This window comes from Mobula birostris, chromosome 14 (assembly GCF_030028105.1).
Source record: "Mobula birostris isolate sMobBir1 chromosome 14, sMobBir1.hap1, whole genome shotgun sequence".
In the NCBI taxonomy this organism is placed as follows: Eukaryota; Metazoa; Chordata; class Chondrichthyes; order Myliobatiformes; family Myliobatidae; genus Mobula; species Mobula birostris.
In genome coordinates, this window is record NC_092383.1 from 30,247,709 (window position 1) to 30,263,073 (window position 15,365).

A 15,365-nucleotide genomic window follows, 5' to 3' on the forward strand; every position below is an offset into this window, starting at 1 on the left:
ACACAATGCTTCACATACAATCGAAACAATGTTTTGTAAAGTCACAACATAACATCTCAACACTTATATTCCATCCCCTGACCTATGAAGGCCTTCTTCATACCCTATCTACCAGTTTCAGGGAAGTATAGATTTGAATCCCAGGGTTCCTTTGTTTATCAGCATTCCTTAACACCCTACCATTTACTCTATATGTCGACTTACACAATTGATACATCACCTCACACTCGTTCAAGTTCCTCATCATTCAACCATACTCACGTATACAGCTAAACAAAACAATGTTCCTCTGGGGCCAAGGAGCAAAGTGGTCACACACAGCACATGTAGTTACGATCGCGAGCATACAGTCACAAAATAATATTAGCACAAGTCTCTGGATAGGATGGCCTGAAGACTGACAAGGTGGACATAAATGGCCAAGTGCATGTTTATGTAAGACAGTTGAATGTTGCCAGTACTGTTATAATAAAGCAAGCAGTCATATAAATATGTGAAGCAGCAGCAATAAAAGATGAGAACTGACCAGAGCAGGATGAGAATCTGAGTTTGAGAGTGAGTTGGAGAGTGGATGGGGTGGTATGCTGCGTGGCAGCGCACTCACACAGGGTGTACGTGAGTGCTGGGTGGAAGCAGGGTGCTATGAAGTCTAACAGCCGGGGGAAGGAGCTGTTACCTAGTCTGATAGTTCTGGTTCTTATGCTATGACACCTTCTGCCTGATGGCAGGAGATCAAAGAGATTGTGCCAAGGACGGGAGGGCTCTTTGATAATGCTGAAGGCAATGCGTACATGGCACTTCTGATATACTGTATGTCCTGAATGGAGGGAGGGAGACCCTGATGACATTTTCATCTCTTGTCCACGTTGAGGCTCAGATTGTCGGGTGTTTATCAGTTCACAAGCTGCACTACCTCCTCCCTCGATACTGTTTCATCATTGTTGCTGATGAGGCCAACCACTGTTGTGTCGTCTGCAAACTTAATGATGTGTTTAGATCTGGACTTGGCACTACAGTCGTGTAAGAGCAGTGTGATCAGCAACACGCCGAGCAGGCAGCCCTGGGGGTATGTGTTGGGGGGGGTGGGGGGGGGGGTGGATGCCCATACTCAGCGTGATGAGCCAGAAATGTTGCTGCTAATACGAACTGTCTGTGGTCTCTTCATCAGGAAGTCCAAGATCCAGTTACAGATTAAGGTGTTGAGACCCAACATGGACAGTTTCCCCACCAGCTTCTGGGGAATGATTATGTTGACAGTAGAACTGAAATCAACAAACAGCATTCTGACATGGGATTCGCCACGGTCCAGGTGGGACAGGACTGTGTAAAGGACAGATGACTATAGCATCATTGATGTACCTTTGTGCAATGCGCAAACTGGAAGGGGTCTAATTTGTTGGGACTGCGAGATTTAATTTAATTTGTCGGTATTAAGTTCCATCTACCAGTGCTCTGCTTAGCTTTCCCTCTGATCCATATTCTGCTGTGGCCTTCGGAAACCTTCTCCTCGCTCCGCAACACCACCAACTTTCTTATCCACATAGTAATATTTCCTCCACTCACATTCAAGTCATTGATGTATATCACATCAAACAAGGGCACCAGCAACAATCCCCAAGATATACTGTTGGTCACAAACTTCTGATCTGAAAAGCAACCTTCCAGCACTATAATTCGTCTCCTACCACCAAGCTAACGTTGGGTCCAGTTAGCTAGCCAGTTTGCTTTGGATCCCAAATGACTTAACCTTTGGTTGCAGCCTACCATGCCTTCATTAGTCTTCTTAGACTGAAAAACTTGATTCAATCGAGTGAGATGGGATTTGCCCCACACAGAGCCATGGTGATTATTCCTGGACATAAACTCTGTCCCTGAGGAGTTTCTCCAATAATTGCCCTGCGACTGATATAAGGTTCACTGGCCTGCAGTTCACTGGCTTCTTCTTGCTACCCTTCTTAAATAAAGAAACAAGATTAACTATCCTCCAGTCTTCTGGCGCTTCACCTGTGGTCAACAAAAATGCAAAAATCTCCATCATGACTGCAGCTATCTCCTTCCTTGCCTTCCATAATACAGTGGGATGAATCTCATCTGAGCCTGGAGATCTATCAATCCTTATTCGTTCCCTAACAACCAATGCCTCCACTTTCTTAATATTGACCTGGTCAGGTTACTTGTGTACCCCCTCCCTGAACTCACTACCTTCCATATACTTTTTCTTGGTGAATTCAGATGAGAAGTATTCATTGAGAACCTCTCCCACATTGCCAGACTCCACATAAGTTGTTTTTGTTTAAGAGGACCCACTCTTTCACAGGCCATTCTCTTGCTCTAGATATACTCCTTAATCTTACTTGCCAATGACATTTCAAGGCCCCCCCTTATGCCCTTCTAATTTCTTGATTAAGTTATCTCTTAGCCATTCCATATCTATTATGAGACACCCTTCATCCAGTTGCTTGTACCTGCCACTTGTTTCTTTTTTACCCAAGATCAAATCTTTGATGGAGGTGCCATGGATAACCCCTGGATTCACAGACAAAACCTTTAAAAAATAATGCAACATATCTATCATTTCCCTGGCTCAGTACATGGTTGTGCTGCCTACTTCAGATTGGAGGATCTCACAGGATTAGCAGTTTCGTCCTTCAGTCCTAAATGGTTAGATACTACCAATGTGTACTCCCAACCATTGTTACCTTTCAGTCACCTCAGTCCTGAAAAATGTAATTGACCCAGTCAAGAGAAAGGAATTCCAGATTTCTGCCTTTTGTGTGAGAAAGTGTGTGGTGTGTGGTTTGCACTGGAGGCCCTTGTTCTGATCTATCTTAATCAAACAAAATGATTTCTCCACATCAGCTATGTTAAATTACTTTAAAATATCTCAATTTGAATCCCTATTCAAAAGTTCCCATTTGAGCGAAAGAAATTCCATTAGAAAGCTCTTCAAGTGGAGAGGCTTGAATAAAGTTGCAACATTTGAATGATGACTAATCTCTACTCTGGCCCCCAAACCCTGCATAAGTCACAGGCAGATATAACCAGAGGTACTGGGCAGGGAAGGGAGAGAGAGAACTTTAGGGTTCTAACATTTTTCTGTCATTCATTGTTTGGGGTTTTTCTCCTGTTTATGGATCTCTGTGAAGAGTAAGAATTTCTGGTTCTATTCTGTACACATTCTCAGATTGAACTATGCAACATCTACTTAAAACCTGCTTCTACTCACCAACCATAATTGCAGTTGACCTATAGGTCGGATTAAAGGGACATCGACCTTTTCCATCCTCCATGAGAAGGTTACCGTTGGGGCCTTTTGCAAGAGAGAAGTCTGCAATTTGCTATGAATAAAAGATAATGCATTACCCCGTCTGTAATTATATGGTAATGTTTTATCACCCAATATTTGATGGTAACAGTGTTAACACTTACAATGTAGGCACAAGTAGGGCTGAAAGCATAAGTCCCACAAATGTATACGTGTGTGCTATTCAGCTGGAGGAGGATCTTGATGTAATTGAAGCAGTCACTCTGCAAATGGACAAATATCAAACTTATTGCGAATGGACTTGGACATAGCTGAACAGTTTACTTTCACAAACAAGAATGCTTACCGATAGGCTCTTCCCCTTAAAGTGACATTCCTTCCTCTTCTGTTGTGGGGCTTCCCAAATCACCTGGAAAGAGATTAGGAATACGATTACCCGTCATTCAGCAACATCTCAGGTGGGATTATATTCACACGAGAAATTTATATTGCCTCGGACTCCTCACCTTCACCAGCTTTCAAACATGAGGAATATTGACAGGTGAATGAGAGATGGACGGTCGCCGGCTGGTCCATCTAGTGGCATCAGCGCTGGACTTCGGGGCAACAGGTCCCGCGTTCCAATCCAGCCGACTCCTTTGCACGCTTTCCATCCGTGCAGGGTTGAGTGTTGAGCTAGCAACTTGACCTCGTAAAAAAAAACCTGGGATAGGCTCCTCCAGGTTTCAGATGCTAAAGAAACGCCACATGATGAGCAATCACCAAAAAGATCGGTGCAAAAAGCTTGTCATGATGGCGCCCTGACGACTCCACCAGGAGTTAAGGGCATTTTAAAAAAAAGAGATGGAGGCAGAGAAACCAATGAGGGGTAGATAGAGAAAGACTGGGGGGGGGTGCGGGGATGGTGCAAAGATTGGAGATAGCTGCTGGAGGGAGATATACAAGTGCACAAGGGGCTACCAATTCCAGACTCTCATAAGTAAAGGCCGTAACAATGCAACCATTAAGGAAGAGGTGAATGGCAAATGGAACCAGAATCAGATTGGTAAGGGGGAGTGGGGAAGGAAGCCTACAGATGAACTGTGTGTGAAGTGAGTAAGTGAAACCAGTAAGGGGAGGGGGATGAATTTGGGTGCTGGGGTGCAGGGGGAATTAGACTGGGTGTAGTTCCCTTCAATGGGATGACTGCATGAATGCCAGGCCTTGACTGAGCACTGAGCAGAAGAAACCAATGACCATGTCAGAGATCTCCCTTTTCATCAGCTGCTGTCATTAATCGCTGGGGTGCCCATAATCACACAATTTACTCCTTCAGGTATTGGATACTGTGAAAACTAGTGATAATCCAGTTTATCCAAAATAATTTCATAATCATATCAGTGTTCCAATGCATTGTGTTCAATAATTTATTTCTAAATTACCATAAACTATCTTTATATCTTCACCTACAATTAACAGATTAATTAAAGAACTATACCCTGACAGATTAAAGAAAATGATCTGCTGTACACTGAATCTTTCATTCCTCTATAAAATTCTACTGAACAGCCAGAGAACTTGAGCAGAGTGCCCCTAAGATCTTACTGGTGCCCCACCCTATACCGTATTTCAGTGACACAATAGAACTATCATAAGAAGCAAATTCTATTTTTTTTTTCAGAGTAATAGAAATTGTCAAACAGCTCATTATCTTTAATGTTTCCATCAAAACGAAGCTACAGTGACAAAGCTCCCTGCATAGTAAAACTCCTATAATTCATCATCCAATTGTTCGGAAATCCTGATGCTTCGGCATCTGACTCACTGAGTGCTGGTACTGTGGCCCCTTTAAACTCATCAAGTTCACTGGAAAGTTTGTTATAATATTGTGTCATATTTATTTTGGTTAGCATAGACATGTTGGACCAAAGGGCCTTTCTTGCGTGCTGTGTTGACCAGTTCTGTGTAGTGTTGTGACCTTATTAGGAAATTAGAAGTGTAAACACAATAGATTGGCCAAACTCTGTAAATCCAGATCAACACACAAAATGCTGGAGGAATGTTTCATGCGGAGTATGAAAGGTCTCAGCCCAAAATGTCGACTGTTTATTTCCTTCCATAGTTGCTGCCTGACTGGCTGAGTTCCTCCAGCATTTTGTGCATTGCTCTAAATTAAAAGTCTGTTAGTGAGGATGGAGAGAGCAGAAGGCATCTTAACATTTTAATAGTCAGGAAAATCAGCCCGCCCATCATCACCAGAGTCCTGAGAGCGTTGGATTATTGGAATTTTGCTGTTCTTTGTAAGCATTTTTTGAAACGAGGCAGTCAGTTGAAGAGACAAATACCTCATGTTTGGCTTTGGTAAAATTCAGATACAGAATTAAATCAGCCATGGGATTTATTCAAATTTCTAGCGAAGTAGTCCCATGAAATTTATATAATATTTTAGGATTTTTAACTGGTCATGCTTCACTGATTAACTCAACCCAGGCATCCAGCTAACCTCAAAAACAATTGGATCTGCTCTGTCAAGTCTGGCTGAGATATTCGAGTATTCTTCAGATTGGGACACAACGAGGATTAGAATTCACATCTTTAGAGATTCTGGGCTCTTGTTGGTTCTGCAATCACATAATTGTGAAAGAAGAAACTATCCCGTCAGTCATTCCCGCTGCTGGAGGGCATCTAATGACAGGGGAAGGTGAGGGTGATTTGATGAAGTGCTTTGACTGAATAATATTCCTATGACCCTCTGCCCTGTGTCTGGGTGTACAGCTCTGACAGCTGACAGAAGCCTCTAACTAAAATGCAAATCTAGCTTGCAAAGTATCTGAGTCTGCAGCCTAAGGACCTTTTTGCTTCTGAAAACGTCCTACTCTCCAAAACATTATACGAAAATAAGCAAAGGAAAAATCTCCAATGGAGATGTTTGTTCATTGTCTGCCAGGATAATAATCTTTCATCTTTCAGATAAGTGAGAATATACCTCATTCTTGAACTTGTTGGGAGCAATATCTGAAACATTCAAGGAGAAAATAGCATCCCTTGCACCAACGTAGAGAGATTGTCCATCAGCACCCAGCAGCAGCTTCGTATAGTTTTGCACTCCATCCCTGTAGAAGTGTTTGACGACTCTGTCTGTGTCATCTGAAAAATAAGCACTTGGGTTAGATAGCGCAACAGACCCCTTCCAGTGAAGAAAGGCAGGGAGCTGAGCGCAGCTTCTTACAGCAAGGTCTGCTTAGCTTGGCAAGATGGGAAATTGACATTCAACCAGCAGGGGTTCTTCATGGTTTAAACAATCAAAACTCAATTGGTTGCGGTAAGTTTTATTCTTCTTGCCCAAAGGATTTAAGAACATGCCCAATTACTGAAGAATTTGAAATTACCCGTGGAGTCATAGAGCGCAGAGTCACATTGGTGTTTGTCATTTGCACACTGGCATGTGTCAGTCTTTGTTTATGTATAACTTTCATAAATTCTATTGCATTGTTTGAAAACGATCTCAAGGTAGTATACGGTAACATATACAGAGCTGTGCAAAAGTCTTATGCGTATATATAGAGCTAGGATGCCTAAGACTTTTGCACAGTACTGTAGTAATTTTATGTATTGCACTGTACTGCTGCCGCAAAAAAAATTCAAGACATATGTAAGTGATGATAAACCTGATTCTGATATGGGTTTCTATTGAGGATTGAGAGTGGGAAGGAGGCAGGAAGAAGGGAATTGTGGTTGGGCAAGAGGGAAGGGAGAGGGGAGGGAGTGGGAAGCACTGGAGAGCCAATTCTGTAATAATCAGTGAACCAATTATTTGAAGTCAAATGACCTGCCCTGCGGTCTCAGGGCTGGGTACATCTTCACTCCTGCCATCCTGCGCCCCCTGAAACTCCTTTTCTGCCACCTTTCCCACAGCCCTCCCGCGGCATTTCACCCTTGCCAATCCCAACATCCTTTGCTCCCACCAGATCTATAGGTTTGCTCTCTGCTCCACATTGACACAAGCAGTACTGTGCAAAAGTCTTAGGCACCCGAGCTGTGTGTACACATATGCTTAAGACTTTTGCACAGTACTGTATTCACTTTGATAATAAATCTGACTTTGACATTGAATTTGACTTTGAATCAGGCCTGTCAGTCCACAGAGCAGCAACTAGTTTGAGGACCCATTTTCACTTATCCCACATTTATCTCATTTCATTCTTCAAGCAGCTTTTTCCAGATTCTATCATTCACCTACACGGTAGGGGCAAGCAATTAATCATTGCTAAGTGATATACAAATCCATGTCTTTGGAACATGGAAGGAAATCAGAACACCTGAAGGAACATGGTCCCAGTGAGAATATGCAACCTACACAAAGGCAACTCCTTTATCTCTCAGAAACAGAATGTATTACACTATTAAATCTGTTCTTTTACATACATTCCTGGATTTTTGCATATATAATTAATGCAAATTTTAGATTATGTACATACTCTAATCCTATCTGTCCCTTTACCCTTTTACACTCCTACAAGACTGTTCTTAAAACTTACTACTTTGACAGAACTTTGCTAATCTTTCCTAAATACATTACAGAAAAAGCCCTCCCAACCATTGAGTACATCTACATGGAACGTTGCCGTAGAAAAGCAGCATCCATCATCAAAGATCCTCACCACCCAGGCCATGCTCTTTCCTCGCTGCTGCCATCAGGTAGAGGTACAGGGTCAAGAGCAGCTACTACCCCTCAACCATCAGGCTTTTGAACAAAAGGGGATAACTAAACTTATTCTGTCTCTAGTGTTCCCACAACCGATAATGGTCTTGCATTAAGGACTCTTTATCTTGTCACTTCATGCTCTTGTCATTTATTGCTATTAACTTATATTTGCATTTGTCCATTGGTCCTGTTTGCAGTTACTGGTCTATAGATTTGCTAGGTATGTGTGGTAAAGCATATATATATATATGTTGTAACTGGGTTACCTGTCTGGACACACCCCTCTGCTGACTGCTCCTGTGGCTCCTCCCACAGACCCCTGAATAAAGGCAATTGTGCCACTGCTCCTCCCTCAGTCCAGGACAGATACGCAGCGTGAATGTGGATCCATTTACTGTTAATAAAAGCCCTTCAGTACTTACTCTACTTTCAGTCTTTTGGAGTAATTGATAGTGCATTAGTATGCCCCAGGAAAAAGAATCTCAGAGTTGTATGTGGTGACACGTTTGCACTCTGGTCATAAATTTTACTTCGAACTTTGACTTTAAGTTCTCACTGTGTGTCTCACTGTCATTTTATTTATAAATGGGGGTGTCAGGATGGAACCCCTTTTGCTGGAGCTGTGATTCTAATTACTGCCATTGCCAATTCCATAAGGGTTAATTTAGTGAATGTGTGTAACAGGACAACTGGCCTCACAGATTATTGTACTGGAAACACATGATCGTTTTTCTGTTTCACACCTACATCAGGTGATTTACAACAGCGCACTTGTATGATGTCCTTGATGCAATGACCTGTCTTGAAATGTATCACAATCTCATTAATAAATTAAATGGCAATTAGACACATGGTGAGAACTTAAGAAAGGTTAGCAAAGTTCTGTCAAGGTGGTAAAATCTAAGAATAGTCTTAGAGCAGCATAGAGGAATAAAGGAATGAAGAGGATTAGCATAAGTACCGCATCTAACATTTAGATTAATTATATTTTGTGAAATAAAATCCAGGAATTTATGTAAAAGGGCACAGCTAATAGTTTAATACATTCCTCTTCAGCAAGATAAAGGAATGGAATTAGAAAGATATGCATCAATATGGGACCCACACGCCAAAGCATTTCACAACTAATCTATATTTCCACATGCCCTATCATTGTAAATAACTGATTTGCAGGCCGGTTTCTGCTGGCTCTGGTTGATGGAATAACATTGGCTCAGTTGCTTGGAGCAACACACACAAAATGCTGGAGGAACTCAGCAGGTCAGGCAGCATCTATGGGAAAGAGTAAAGAGTCGATGATTCGAGCCAAGGCCCTTCATCAGTCCTAAATGGAATTATTCATTTCCACAGATGATGCCCGACCTGCTGAGTTCTTCCTTTATTCTGCATGTGTTGCTTTGGATTTCCAGCATCTGTAGATTTTCTTGTGTCAGTTGTTTGGAAGCTACCTACCTCTTTGAAGAATGTCGCTGGAACCTCTGTATCACATTGGTTGCTGGGGTTTTAATTTAACAACCATGTGTAGAACAGCACCCACCAACAATGCAGATGGTGCATCCAGTTGAGCTAATGTGCCCTGGTTAATGATGGGCCTGAATTTCTAGTAATCTGATTCACAGTGTCACAATCGCTAACAAGGTGAGTGGTGTGCTGAGCGGCTCAATTTCTAAAGTTGAAATTTCAAATGGCGGCTAAATTACTTCTGTAAATGAGGCTAGTTCTTAAACAAAACAAGTAAACTGTGACCCTTGGGTCACATGTTACTGACTGTAATGGAAACATAAATTAGTCATTCATTGGACTGAATATTGATGGCATGGTGCATATCATCAGTAACATGCCAGCAATATTCTGTCCAAAGAACTGCTAACTTATGATTCCATTACCGTTTGAGTGGACAGAGCAGCAGGTAAAGTGTTTCAGAATATTGTTCATTTTTCATTGGGTCTGCCAAAATAAAGTCTCTGTCCAATAGGAAAAGGTTCAACTTTTTCATTCTAAAGACAATTGCAAATGCCTCTTTCTAATTCCAGATTTTTAAAAATTTTTTGTCAATATTCATGGTGCAAAAACCTTTGCTGTTTCCTTGAGTTATGTTGACAATAAAGGCTGATTTATACTCGTGCGTTAAATGGACGCCGTAACCTACACAAGTGGCCTACGCATGTTGTGAGCATTTATACTTGTGCATTGATGTGTCTGTGTCGCTCTGCAATTCACGCACGTCGTGCATGTGCACACACCTGCCCCCGCAAGGCTTCATGGTCATTGTAGTCTTTCTCGGGGTAAACAGGTTTAAAGGGAGCGTCTTTTTTCGTAAAAGCGAAATGTGTCCTCCATAATTTTGGAGGTTTGTAAAGCTTTATGGAAAGCATTGCAGCCAGATTTCCTTCCCTGCCCTTCAGTCGGCCAATGGGAAGCTATTGCAGCGTAGGAGGAAATGCGATGCTACCAGGCGGACCAATCACAGCTGTTGCCGTCTGTGTTGCTGCGACACGTAGTTACATTTTGGGAAAGCTGTGCGTCAGACTACAGTGTTGGGATCCACGTAGGCTCTGCTTAGAGCTGTACCTACGGCGTTGAGTTGATGCACAAGTATAAATCAGCCTTTACTCACTTACTGCCCGTTATACTGCTGGCATTTAGGGCAGCAATGAAGGTCCTCCATCCCTATCTGTAGAGATTGCTGTTTCTGTAACAATTGCTTTTTGGCCACTCTGGGTTGTTAGCCCTGAGCTGAACCCCCAAACCTGGAGGCATGGTGGACCACTCTTAGTTTCGCCTCTACCCTTTGACTTGTTTGGCATAGGTGACCCTAGGAAGAGCCAAAGCACAGGGTCCTGCCTCCAGCCAACATAGCTCTCCAGATCATTGAGGCAAGTGGGCCTTCAAACCCTACGACAAGGTTATGGTCCTCTTGGAAGTCATGTTGACTACTTAACCATAATTTTTTGTCTTGATATATACCAACACATTCTTGGGCTTAGCTTCTGCTATAGACAATGATGTTTACAATGATTCAAACTATCACAGTGATCACCAACATTGTTGGCTCACAGGTTCGCCTACTGGCTTCACATAGAATCCATTTATTCTCTTGACACGAACTCCAGTCTTTACCTACTGATGGCCCACTTATGTGTAAAAGTTCTTATTTAAATGGCATGAATTATGTGAATCACTAACAGACAAGAACAATTGCTAAAACAGGTGCATTTTCTTTTTTTCTACTCTTTCCAATCATGAGGAATATATATATCATACATATATCAGATATTTATATATATTGTAAGCAGAATAATGCTTGCACTTTATGGAACTGGAGCAACTTACTGCACAGAAGACAACCATTTTGCTCCTTGTGTTCATGCCAATCGAAAGAAGATAATTTAGATGATCCTCTTTTGACTTAAATTTGCTTCCCCTCCCCCCACCTTTTTATTCTGGCAACTTCCCCCTCCTTTCTCAGTCCTGAAGAAGGGTCTTGGCCTGAAATGTTGACCGTTTATTCATTTCCATAGACACTGCTGACTTCCTTCACCACTTTGTGTGTGTGACTTTGAATTTCAGGCATCTGCAGAATTTTTCATGTTTATAATTTCCGTTAATCCCATTTGCTAACTTCTGGTCTACAAGCAGTCATCCAGGCGTATTTTACAGGCAGTGAAAGTTTCTGCCTCCCACGCTTTAAGAAGAGAGTTTCACACCCTATAACTTGTTAGATAAAAATAATATACCTCATCTCCCCTGTAATCTTCCAACTAACTCAATCCTCTCTGCTGAGAGAAATGTCCTTCCCGCTCCCCCGTCTAGATCTCTTATTTTATATACCTCATTTAAATCTCCCCTTAGTCTTCTTTGTTCAAAGAAAATTATCCCAACCGATGCAGCCACTCCTCTTAATTAAAATTCACCAGCCCAGCAACATCTTTGTGTATCTTTTCCACAACTTGTCTTGGGCAACCCCATTTTGCCAGTGGTATGATAATCACAACTATACAAAGTAGTCTAGCTGGACAGTTTCAGGCATGGCCTCTGTTCCTGCCCCCTTACCAATAATAGCCAGTAAACCATATGTCTTATCAACGTGTACTTTTATTTCTGAGACACCTCTGGCCACCTTTAGTTAACCAATAAGCAGCAGCAATGAGCACAGACCCCCCTTTCCCCTTGAACTTAGCATAGACAGGATTAAATTAGGATGGTTTGAGGATAGAAAACACCAAGAAATTACTATAAATTAACAGGAAGCACACTTTGACTGGGAATGTGTACACGCTGCCCGCTTGCTATTTTGGAGCTGAAGGAAGTCAGCCTACCAGCATTCAATCGACCTTGATTAGCTGCTCTTGAACAACATGTTACCATCCGCACACATAGTAATGAGTTAAAATATATAACCTAGGCTTATGATCTCTGGGTAACTAAATTTACAGGTTGTATCTTTGCAACACTGCACAAAACAATTTAATACAAAGTTGACATAGAGAATAACTCACTAGAAAAGCAGCTGGATTCTTGATAAAAAAAAACAGAATCTACTCAGTAGCCCAGGCCACATCTGTGGGAGGAGAAGCAGAATTAATGTATCAGGTCGAGGACACTTGGTCGGGACAGGCAAGGAGGCAACAGGAGCTCGTTGAGCCACAGAGAGGATGGGGAGGGCTGATGTCTCTGAGAAAATAAAACCAAGGTGACCATGGGGAAACACTGTAAACCAGGTAATCTGGTCAGTGAGTCAATGGGACCAGCTAGAGAGTGAGAACATGGACAAAAGAACATAGTCAAAGGAATGTAGCACTGGCAAAGTGCAGAGCAGGAGACTGGGATTGATGTGCACTCCCAAAGGAAAGAAAAAGAAGGAAGCATCTTCCAACATTTTCAGAGTTTAGAGTTCCAGTATCTGCAGTCATGCTTACTTCCTCCTGCTGTAATGAATTGGAGTGGCTAGCGGAGATGTCGAATGACACATTGCTAATTCTCTGACAGCAAGAGGAGCTTTGGCTTCAACCTGGGTGCATACCACTTGTGGTTTTGTGGTGCTGAACTGCTTCTGTGGTTACAGATCAGAATCTCAAATTGGCTTTCCTTTAGGCTGCTCTGCCAGCCAAGCAAACGTTTAATTGAGGAAACGTAAAACCACACTGGGAGATCGAGTGTGTCCACGTCACCAAGAAGCAGCCAGCAACCTCAGGAAAGGTTACACTTTGCAAGCTCTGTCTTCTTTCAGCTGGTTGAATACTGATCATCCTCCAACATAACCTTTGGTACCCACGCAGCAAATACTGCCTGACTTGCATTTTCTTTTATTGAGTATTCCAGCATCTGCTATAGAACATACTGTAAATCTGTACAGCACAGGAACAGGGGCTTTGACCTCTGATGTTTGCACTAAATAAAATTTTGAGATAAAGCGGTTGCTATCCACCTGCTAAATGTTCCCAACCAAATCACAAATACTCTGTATTTTAGCACTCTGGAGAAGAATTAAATTATATATGTGCCTGTGGGTTATAGGTAAATTAGTTGCTTAGTTGATTATTGTCGCATATACGATTGAGCAGGAGTTACAGGAACTTCAGGTCCTACAGGTTCAGGAACATTTATTATCAGGCAACCATCAGGCTCCTCACCGCTATGGGGAGCTCCACTTACCATAAGCCTGAACTGACTCCACAATCTGCAGACTCTACAGCTCGTCTCAGTACTATTTTTTATTGGCACTATTTCTCTTATTGTGCACATTGGTTGTTTGTCAGTTTCTGTTTCCATATGTATAGTTTTTCATAGATACTATTATATTTATTTTTCCATAAACGCTTGCAAAAATGAACCTCAGGACAGTACATGGTTACATATGTGTACTTTGGTAATAAATTTACTTTGATTTTGACTTAAAAGCTTTATTTGCATGTCCTCCATGCAGATCATTTCATTACAACAGTACATTGAGGTAGTACAAGGGTAAATAATAACAGAATGCAGAACAAAGTTTTACAGTTACAGAGAAAGTCTGAGATGATTTGTGATTCCCACTTTCCCCAGGAAATAACACTGAGCTATAGAACAGAGAGAGGTACAGCAGAGAAACAGACTTTTCAGCCCTACATCTAAATCTAACCAAACTAAATCTCTTCATGATCGATATCCCTCCATTCCACTCAGATCCGCGTGTCTATCTTACAACCACCATCCATTGTGCATTCCTGTGGCACAATGTGGTAGTGGGGCCCACATGGAAAATAGTGAATCTTCTACCGAAACTTTTCAAAGTAGCCCTCTTTGTAAAACAATAATTAAGAACAATATGAGTTGCACTTTCAACTCATGGACAATTTCAGTGCAAGTACCTGTGCAGGTGACCCATATTTGTTGACAGATGTATCAGCACTGTAGGAGAATAACATCACAAAATCTATAGAAAGCTCAGATGTGCAGAGTATTTCTACCTATGACCTCATTATCGTTAATGGAATTGTGGGAATTATCGTCTGCAGTAACGGTAGGCCATTCAGCCTCATGAGCCTGTTCTGTTACACACAGTGAGCATGGTTGTTTTGTATCATGGCTCCATATCCCATTATGCATGAGGTATACCGCTGCATTTCTTGAAGAGGTGGGCGACCCTTTCCAACCACACTTGTAAACGTGTTGGTTGTAGTGACCACCCAAGAGGGACCAACGACGCCGTTGCTGCAGACGATGTAAAATCCTTCCCACAATTCCATTCATGAAAACGAGACAGATCGCCATTGGCAGAATTCTAGCAATTGACAGAAAACCCCTGCCACACATTGGCTGAAATCCCCCGCAATCTGGGCTTTCAGCCTCACAGATCTTGTGATGTTTACAACAGTGCTGATGTATCTATCAACAAATATGGATCGAGTACTTGCACTGATATTGTCCATGTGTTCAGCTGTAACTTCATATGGTCAAGGCTCGGAATGTGTCATGCTCTGACACACAGTTACATTTTTCTTTTACTGGGTACTACAGCAGCAATACTCAGTGATATTGAGTAGAGCGTTTTCGTAAAGCATTTCAAAATTAGGCACTTCCTTCCAGCGTGTTCCTCCATACTTGAATAACACAGCAAACCTTTCACATAAATTTTCTGCTTTCTGTGTGAGATATCAAAGGGAATGCAGTGGCTGAAAACACCTGGAATGCACTCCGCAAAAAAAAAGAACAAGATTTATCAAATGCTTAACTTATACTCCAGGGAAGAAGCTTAACTCAGAGACAGAGAATAATGTGGTGATTATATTAGCTATGCTTTCCTTGGAAGAGCCAGAGAGATTCTTACACTTGCAATGCCATGAAAGGAGAATATTGAACCATGTAATCCCTTTAATCTTCTTTCATTGTTTTTGCCAATAAGCAGTTATTTAAAGTAGTCAAACATTTGAAATA

General features: G+C 41.9%; 1 protein-coding gene across 11 annotated transcripts in view; it reads right to left on the minus strand.

Annotated features, from left to right (window-relative positions):
- The window catches only part of sema4ba (sema domain, immunoglobulin domain (Ig), transmembrane domain (TM) and short cytoplasmic domain, (semaphorin) 4Ba), a 455,853-nt gene that overhangs the window by 49,516 nt on the left and 390,972 nt on the right, over positions 1 to 15,365 (minus strand). For all 11 annotated transcript variants that reach the window (XM_072278297.1, XM_072278293.1, XM_072278298.1 and 8 more), the window contains 4 exons: positions 6,231 to 6,391; positions 3,612 to 3,674; positions 3,430 to 3,528; positions 3,227 to 3,338 (listed from right to left, as the gene is read on the minus strand). In XM_072278297.1, the coding sequence (XP_072134398.1) occupies positions 3,227 to 3,338; positions 3,430 to 3,528; positions 3,612 to 3,674; positions 6,231 to 6,391 (435 nt within the window). The remainder of the gene's footprint in view (positions 1 to 3,226; positions 3,339 to 3,429; positions 3,529 to 3,611; positions 3,675 to 6,230; positions 6,392 to 15,365) is intronic.